General features: G+C 43.5%; 1 protein-coding gene across 1 annotated transcript; it reads left to right on the forward strand.

Annotated features, from left to right (window-relative positions):
• Positions 1 to 437: 437 nt before the first annotated feature.
• On the forward strand, positions 438 to 3,733 carry LOC115129072 (gap junction beta-3 protein-like). The gene is made up of 2 exons (XM_029659220.2): positions 438 to 588; positions 2,304 to 3,733. Exon 2 carries the CDS (start codon positions 2,397 to 2,399, stop codon positions 3,183 to 3,185), a length of 789 nt encoding a protein of 262 aa, XP_029515080.1. The 5' UTR covers positions 438 to 588; positions 2,304 to 2,396; the 3' UTR covers positions 3,186 to 3,733.
• The last annotated feature ends 6,275 nt before the right edge of the window (positions 3,734 to 10,008 follow it).

The following is a 10,008-nucleotide window of genomic DNA, read 5'->3' on the forward strand; positions in this document are numbered from 1 at the left end:
ACTTCACAGACTGGGCAGACTTCACAGACTGGGCAGACTGCACGGACTGGGCAGACTTCACAGACTGGGCAGACTTCACGGACTGGGCAGACTTCATGGACTGGGCAGACTGCACGGACTGGGCAGACTTCACAGACTGGGCAGACTGCACGGACTGGGCAGACTTCACAGACTGGGCATTTAAAGGATCAGCTTTCCTGTTTGGAATCACGTTTATCTCGAAATCTGTGTCAGGGCCGGATACAGGAGGGCGTCTAGCAGTAGGGTGAGTAGGGTAGGGTGATACCAAAACCATACTCACCTGTGTGTGTGGGGGGGACACTTAGTCACCATGACAACTCCGATGTTGACCGTGCATTTGATTTGAACAGGGTATTGCATCACTAACTGGCTAGTGACAAAGAGCCGAACTGATTCCAAAGCTTGCAGACCACACCTCCAGATTGTGGTTTAAACCACAACGTCCAGGCATAGACCGGCCCTTGTTAAGCCCTGGCGTTCTATAGTCAAATCAGACTGAAGTTGGAACAGAGAGAGACGGCCGAGGCTAAGATGGACGGAACATCAGCTCAGTGATCTGAAACAACTGTAAGTAGGGCTATTAAATCAATAAGTAATATTGATACGAGTCACTTTTTTGTGTGTTTGAAGGATATTAACATGACTTTCAAATGCCTCTAAAGGATGTGTGTTCAGCAACAAACAAATGATCGTTGACTTGTTTTTTTGGGAATATCATTCCATGTTGTTTCCACATCATTTCAAACCACAACAATCAATGTGATGACGTTATGGCAACGATGAAAACGGACATTTTCTGGGTTGATTTTACGTTGACAACTCAACCATTGACAACTCCAATGACATACTGACATTTTCTGGGTTGATTTTACGTTGACAACTCAACCATTGACAACTCCAATGACATACTGACATTTTCTGGGTTGATTTTACGTTGACAACTCAACCATTGACAACTCCAATGACATACTGACATTTTTTGGGGTTGATTTTACGTTGACAACTCAACCATTGACAACTCCAATGACATACTGACATTTTCTGGGTTGATTTTACGTTGACAACTCAACCATTGACAACTCCAATGACATACTGACATTTTTTGGGGTTGATTTTACGTTGACAACTCAACCATTGACAACTCCAATGACATACTGACATTTTTTCGGGGTTGATTTTACATTGACAACTCAACCATTGACAACTCCAATGACATACTGACATTTTTCAGGGTTGATTTTACATTGACAACTCAATCAAATGTAAATCAAAACTAGGTGTTGAACTGACGTCTATGCCCAAAATGTTCTATGAAATCCTGATAACAACAAAGTGTGATTTTGTGAGTATTAGTCTCTTGATGGAAGGCAAAGAGTGTTTTGTGAGTATTAGTCTCTTGATGGAAGGCAAAGAGTGTTTTGTGAGTATTAGTCTCTTGATGGAAGGCAAAGAGTGTTTTGTGAGTATTAGTCTCTTGATGGAAGGCAAAGAGTGTTTTGTGAGTATTAGTCTCTTGATGGAAGGCAAAGAGTGTTTTGTGAGTATTAGTCTCTTGATGGAAGGCAAAGAGTGTTTTGTGAGTATTAGTCTCTTGATGGAAGGCAAAGAGTGTTTTTGTGAGCATTAGTCTCTTGATGGAAGGCAAAGAGTGTTTTTGTGAGCATTAGTCTCTTGATGGAAGGCAAAGTGTGTTTTTGTGAGCATTAGTCTCTTGATGGAAGGCAAAGAGTGTTCTGATAAAGCAGTCGTTTCTTTAAAAAAACAAAAAACAAACAAACGTGCCTTTAAGAAAAAACAGCTTCGGAAGATGGAGAGAGAGAGAGAGAGAGAGAGAGAGAGAGAGAGAGAGAGAGAGAGAGAGAGAGAGAGAGAGACAGAGAGAGAGAGAGAGAGAGAGAGAGAGAGAGAGAGAGAGAGAGAGAGAGAGTCACAGGGGGATTTGGATGAAAAGCTTGATCAGAGTCTAAATAAAAGGCTGTGAACAGATCTTTTAAAAGAAAAATACTTTTAGCGCCCAGAAGAAATGTATTTCTATGTGACATTGAAGAGTTGTATTATATGTTTTTCAGCCTTTTCACGCTGTTTAAAACGTTATTTAGAAAGCATTTCTACCTATCAATATGTAGCCATCCAGTAGGGCAGGCAACGGCGATGCCAGTGTTATAGGTCAGGATCTACATTTTAGGTAGTTCCCTTTCCCTGAAATGGCAGATGGACTGGCTCAATCCATACCATGGTCGTTCACACACTTATTAATTCATCGCCTTCTCTTCGTCCCCCAGCTTTCCATTAAAAGTCCAAAGACAGAAGCTCATCCACGCATCTGTTGGTGAAAGTTCAAAGGTGAAAGAAGAGCATCCCACTCCAATCTCACCATGGACTGGAAGACGTTAGAGGCCCTGCTTAGCGGGGTCAATAAGTATTCCACTGTATTTGGACGCATCTGGCTCTCCGTGGTCTTCGTGTTTCGAGTCATGGTCTTCGTCGTGGCCGCAGAACGCGTCTGGATTGACGACCAGAAAGACTTTGACTGCAACACCCGGCAACCCGGCTGCGCCAATGCCTGTTACGACCACTTCTTCCCTGTCTCTCACACCCGGCTCTGGGCACTTCAGCTCATCTTCATCACCTGTCCCTCTTTCATGGTCGTGTTGCACGTGGCGTACCGCGAGGAACGCGAGCGCAAGTACCGCATCACGCACGGCGAGAACGCCCGTCTCTATGACAACACAGGACAGAAGCACGGAGGACTCTGGTGGACGTATCTCCTCAGCCTCTTCTTCAAGACGGCCATCGAGGTGGCGTTCCTCTACCTCCTGCATCTCATCTACAACAACTTTGACCTGCCGCGACGCGTCATGTGCGACCTCTGGCCTTGTCCTAACCAGGTGGATTGCTACAACAGCCGGCCCACAGAGAAGAGGGTGTTTACCTACTTCATGGTAGGGGCGTCGGCTGTGTGTATAGTGCTCAATGTGTGTGAGATCTTTTACCTGATAGCCATCCGGGTGCTGAGGATCAGCCATCGGGGAAGCCTCCATGCCTCCCCCAAGAAGAGGTGCTCTGAGCCGGACTGGAATGGGTGTCAGACACCGGAGGCAGACTACCAGAAGGGCAACAAGGCTGACTTCACCATGGAGGAGAAGAGTCGATCTATCTTTTAAGTCAGACATTCAACTTTTTACAATCAAAGCTTTATTTGACGGAAATCTTTATTGACTAAATGTTGTGAACTGAATTCGACTGTATGATCAATGTATTTTTTTGGGCCAAATTCATTGTAATTTAAATGTAATTGTTTTATCAGAATATTTTTGATTAAGGCCAGTGGGTGGGCAGTCGTTGGTCTGTAAGAAGATAACAGAAACAAGTTGCTCTGTCAGATCTGCCTTTTAAACCAAAGAGAAACCGTCCCCTGAGCCCCAGTTTTTAATAACATTTAATCCAGATTCAAATTGTCCTGTGTTGTGTTAAATTCTGCTCCCACTGAAGATGTGGTCCCTCATTGTTTTTGGATGAAAACTAATGCTGAGCGATAAGTGCTTTTTAAGGTTGGTTCGGTTTATTATGAAATAAAGCTTTTCAATGTAAATTCCAAAGCAACAAAATATAGAGATCATTCAAAACATTGAAAATAGTCTTGTCTCTGTCAGGTCCACATTGGGTAGAAATAAATAGTAAATTACTACAAAATAATAGAATATTTCAAATGGGTTTTTATTTGTTTGTTTGTATATTTATTTATTTATTATTTTTCATTCCATAAAGTCAGAAGCAGTCTGCCAGCCAAACCTAACGTTATATACACGACATGACCAAAAGTATGTGGACACGTGCTTATCGAACATCTCATTCCGAAATCATGGACATTAATATGGAGTTGGTCCTCCCCCCCTTTGCTGCTATAACAGCCTCCACTCTTCTGGGAAGGCTTTCCACTAGATGTTGGAACATTGCTGCTATAACAGCCTCAACTCTCCTGGGAAGGCTTTCCACTAGATGCTAGAACATTGCTGCTATAACAGCCTCCACTCTTCTGGGAAGGCTTTCCACTAGATGTTGGAACAATGCTGCTATAACAGCCTCCACTCTTCTGGGAAGGCTTTCCACTAGATGTTGGAACATTGCTGCTATAACAGCCTCAACTCTCCTGGGAAGGCTTTCCACTAGATGCTAGAACATTGCTGCTATAACAGCCTCCACTCTTCTGGGAAGGCTTTCCACTAGATGTTGGAACAATGCTGCTATAACAGCCTCCACTCTTCTGGGAAGGCTTTCCACTAGATGTTGGAACATTGCTGCTATAACAGCCTCAACTCTCCTGGGAAGGCTTTCCACTAGATGCTAGAACATTGCTGCTATAACAGCCTCCACTCTTCTGGGAAGGCTTTCCACTAGATGTTGGAACATTGCTGCTATAACAGCCTCCACTCATCTGGGAAGGCTTTCCACTAGATGTTGGAACATTGCTGCTATAACAGCCTCCACTCTTCTGGGAAGGCTTTCCACTAGATGTTAGAACATTGCTGCGGGAACTTGCTTCCATTCAGCCACAAGAGTATCATCCCAAAGGTGTTTGATGGGGTTAATGTCAGGGCTCTGTGCAGGCCAGTCAAGTTCTTCCACACCGATCTCAACCAACCATTTCTTTATGGATCTCGCTTTGTGCACGGGGGCATTGTCATGCTGAAACAAGAAACAGCCTTCCCCAAACTGTTGCCACAAAGTTGAAAGAATTGAATAATCTAGAATGTGATTGTATTCTGTAGCATTAAGATTTCCCTTCACTGGAACTGAGGGGCCTGAACTATGAAAAACAGCTCCAGTACATTATCATTATTCCTCCTCCACCAAACTTTACAGTTGGCACTATGCATTGGGGCAGGTAGGGTTTCTCCTGGCATCGACCAAACCCATGTTCGTCCGTCGGACTGCTGATTGTGAAGCGTGATTAATCACTCCAGAGAACGAGTTTCCACTACTCCAGAGTCCAATGGCGGTGAGCTTTACACCACTCCAGAGGACGCCTGGCATTGCGCACGGTGATCTTAGGCTTGTGTGCGGCTGCTCTGCCATGGAAACCCATTTAATGAAGCTCACGAAGAACAGTTATTGTGCTAATGTTGCTTCCAGAGACTGTTTGGAACTCGGCACTGAGTGTTGCAACCGAGGACAGACAACTTTTACACGCTTCAGCACTCAGCGGTCCCTTTCTGTGAGCTTGTGTGGCCTACCACTGACATGGTGGTTAATCACTACGAGAAATCTAACATACATCACGTGTTACATTTGAGTGAAATTTTTTCACTAGAATGAGGTGGAATCAGGCTTGAGCCAACACAGGATCATCTTGATTAAATGTTGGGATCTGTAGTTTTGAAATATATATATTTTTACCCTCTTTATATTATCAATAGACAATTTGCCTTTGGTTGAACCTTTTAGAGTTTCAGGTCATCAAATGTTTATTTATTTGTTATTTGTTTAGTTCCAGTACGCTGAAATAGGCCAAAAGACAGATATTTACAGTTTTCTTGATTTATTTATTTTTGTTTATCTATCTACTTTGAAGGACTACAGCAGTTGTATAAAATCAAGCACAAAGCCATGCAATCTCCATAGACAAACATTGGCACTTGTGTTTTGTATCTAACACTTTCCATACCCAACAGGAGAAAACCAGGAAAAACATTCAGTAGGATAAAGAGTTTTCTGTACAAAAATAAAACATGAAAGTAGCTCATTCCTTCAAAACTCTAAACACAAAAAGACAAAAACATGTGCAAAATGTAAGAAAGACATTAGGCTGCATCCTGCTTTCTATTTTGGTCTGGCCACAGCACCTCATCTACATCACAAGCCATGTTCTCCCTGGCTAAACAGCACCTCATCTACATCACAAGCGAAGTTCTCCCTGGCTCAACAGCACCTCATTTACATCACAAGCCATGTTCTCCCTGGCTAAACAGCACCTCATCTACATCACAAGCCATGTTCTCCCTGGCTAAACAGCACCTCATCTACATCACAAGCGATGTTCTCCCTGGCCACAGCACCTGATCTACATCACAAGCGATGTTCTCCCTGGCCACAGCACCTGATCTACATCACAAGCCATGTTCTCCCTGGCTAAACAGCAGGGAAAGAATCTTCAGGTTTCGGTGATTGCGTTTCAAGTTCAAATTTTAGTGTGTAAACAATTGGGAAAAACGGTATAATCTTGTTATTGAGGGACACTTGGTGGAGCCATAGCACCATCATATATATCCTTGTCATTGAGGGATCTCTCCACTTGGTGGAGCCATAGCACCATCATATATATCCTTGTCATTGAGGGATCTCTCCACTTGGTGGAGCCATAGCACCATCATATATATCCTTGTCATTGAGGGATCTCTCCACATGGTGGAGCCATAGCACCATCATATATATCCTTGTCTTTGAGGGATCTCTCCACTTGGTGGAGCCATAGCACCATCATATATATCCTTGTCATTGAGGGATCTCTCCACATGGTGGAGCCATAGCACCATCATATATATCCTTGTTATTGAGGGATCTCTCCACATGGTGGAGCCATAGCACCATCATATATATCCTTGTCATTGAGGGATCTCTCCACATGGTGGAGCCATAGCACCATCATATATATCCTTGTCATTGAGGGATCTCTCCACATGGTAGAGCCATAGCACCATCATATATATCCTTGTCATTGAGGGATCTCTCCACATGGTGGAGCCATAGCACCATCATATATATCCTTGTTATTGAGGGATCTCTCCACATGGTGGAGCCATAGCACCATCATATATATCCTTGTCATTGAGGGATCTCTCCACATGGTGGAGCCATAGCACCATCATATATATCCTTGTCATTGAGGGATCTCTCCACTTGGTGGAGCCATAGCACCATCATATATATCCTTGTCATTGAGGGATCTCTCCACATGGTGGAGCCATAGCACCATCATATATATCCTTGTCATTGAGGGATCTCTCCACATGGTGGAGCCATAGCACCATCATATATATCCTTGTCTTTGAGGGATCTCTCCACTTGGTGGAGCCATAGCACCATCATATATATCCTTGTCATTGAGGGATCTCTCCACATGGTGGAGCCATAGCACCATCATATATATCCTTGTCTTTGAGGGATCTCTCCACTTGGTGAAGCCATAGCACCATCATATATATCCTTGTCTTTGAGGGATCTCTCCACTTGGTGGAGCCATAGCACCATCATATATATCCTTGTCATTGAGGGATCTCTCCACTTGGTGGAGCCATAGCACCATCATATATATCCTTGTCATTGAGGGATCTCTCCACTTGGTGGAGCCATAGCACCATCATATATATCCTTGTCTTTGAGGGATCTGTCCACTTGGTGGAGCCATAGCACCATCATATTGATCCTTGTCATTGAGGGATCTCTCCACTTGGTGGAGCCATAGCACCATCATATTGATCCTTGTCATTGAGGGATCTCTCCACTTAGTGGAGCCATAGCACCATCATATATATCCTTGTCATTGAGGGATCTCTCCACATGGTGGAGCCATAGCACCATCATATATATCCTTGTCATTGAGGGATCTCTCCACTTGGTGGAGCCATAGCACCATCATATATATCCTTGTCATTGAGGGATCTCTCCACTTGGTGGAGCCATAGCACCATCATATATATCCTTGTCATTGAGGGATCTCTCCACTTGGTGGAGCCATAGCACCATCATATATATCCTTGTCTTTGAGGGATCTCTCCACTTGGTGGAGCCATAGCACCATCATATATATCCTCGTCATTGAGGGATCTCTCCACTTGGTGGAGCCATAGCACCATCATATATATCCTTGTCATTGAGGGATCTCTCCACTTGGTGGAGCCATAGCACCATCATATATATCCTTGTCATTGAGGGATCTCTCCACTTGGTGGAGCCATAGCACCATCATATATATCCTTGTCATTGAGGGATCTCTCCACATGGTGGAGCAATAGCACCATCATATATATCCTTGTCATTGAGGGATCTCTCCACTTGGTGGAGCCATAGCACCATCATATATATCCTTGTCATTGAGGGATCTCTCCACTTGGTGGAGCCATAGTACCATCATATATATCCTTGTCATTGAGGGATCTCTCCACTTGGTGGAGCCATAGCACCATCATATTGATCCTCGTCTTTGAGTACCTTTATATCAGATCAGTTCAACAACTTTAACTTCGTTTTTAACAGCGCTCAATGTTTGCAATTACGGCTCTAGTTTTTTGTAATTTTGTTTCCCAAAGTACTAAGATAACATTAATGTTGTTTACAAATGTAAAATCTAAATGAAAACACAGAGTCACGTTTTAAATTCCAGACAGATCCTTCCCATTGTTTTGTAAATAGATGCATGTGTGGTCGGGATGGACTGACCCAAAAACCTAATCACGGGGTAGGAGGGAGATAGATGCATGTGTGGTCGGGAAGGACTGACCCAAAAACCTATTCACGGGGTAGGAGGGAGATCGATGCATGTGTGGTCGGAATGGACTGACCCAAAAACCTATTCACGGGGTAGGAGGGAGAAGGCTGATTAAAACTGTTCAATTGTCAAAACAAAATCTGGGCGGGTGATGACAAACAACAACAATACAGGTTGTCATGACGGAGACCAACTGAATGATCTGATTTAGTTACATTCAATAACTCTTAAATCAGACAATGAACATGCAGTCCACCAAGCTACTACGTCCTCATTGGTTAGTCGTATCCGATTATAACGATGACACGCATAACCAATCAATGAACATGCAGTCCACCAAGCTACTACGTCCTCATTGGTTAGTCGTATCCGATTATAACGATGACACGCATAACCAATCAATGAACATGCAGTCCACCAAGCTACTACGTCCTCATTGGTTAGTCGTATCCGATTATAACGATGACACGCATAACCAATCAATGAACATGCAGTCCACCAAGCTACTACGTCCTCATTGGTTAGTCGTATCCGATTATAACGATGACACGCATAACCAATCAATGAACATGCAGTCCACCAAGCTACTACGTCCTCATTGGTTAGTCGTATCCGATTATAACGATGACACGCATAACCAATCAATTAACATGCAGTCCACCAAGCTACTACGTCCTCATTGGTTAGTCATATCCGATTATAACGATGACACGCATAACCAATCAATTAACATGCAGTCCACCAAGCTACTACGTCCTCATTGGTTAGTCGTATCCGATTATAACGATGACACGCATAACCAATCAATGAACATGCAGTCCACCAAGCTACTACGTCCTCATTGGTTAGTCGTATCCGATTATAACGATGACACGCATAACCAATCAATTAACATGCAGTCCACCAAGCTACTACGTCCTCATTGGTTAGTCATATCCGATTATAACGATGACACGCATAACCAATCAATGAACATGCAGTCCACCAAGCTACTACGTCCTCATTGGTTAGTCATATCCGATTATAACGATGACACGCATAACCAATCAATTAACGTAGATATCTATCAGACATCTCCTTTTCTGAGAGAAATCAAAACTATAATTCTCGAACCAAATATAAATATTCACTCTGTGGACCGTTTCTATACAAACTATTTGTATTTCAATAACATATATATTTTTTTGTAACATAGTCCCGTAAAAAATTTTTTTTTCTTTAACGACAATACACGTAACTGTGTCAACTAGGACATGGGGGTAGACAGCCCGTTGTCCACAGCAACAACTAGGACATGGGGGTAGACAGCCCGTTGTCCACATCAACAACTAGGACATGGGGGTAGACAGCCCGTTGTCCACATCAACAACTAGGACATGGGGGTAGACAGCCCGTTGTCCACAGCAACAACTAGGACATGGGGGTAGACAGCCCGTTGTCCACATCAACAACTAGGACATGGGGGTAGACAGCCCGTTGTCCACAGCAACAACTAGGACATG

This window comes from Oncorhynchus nerka, linkage group LG4, assembly GCF_034236695.1.
Source record: "Oncorhynchus nerka isolate Pitt River linkage group LG4, Oner_Uvic_2.0, whole genome shotgun sequence".
Lineage (NCBI taxonomy): Eukaryota > Metazoa > Chordata > Actinopteri > Salmoniformes > Salmonidae > Oncorhynchus > Oncorhynchus nerka.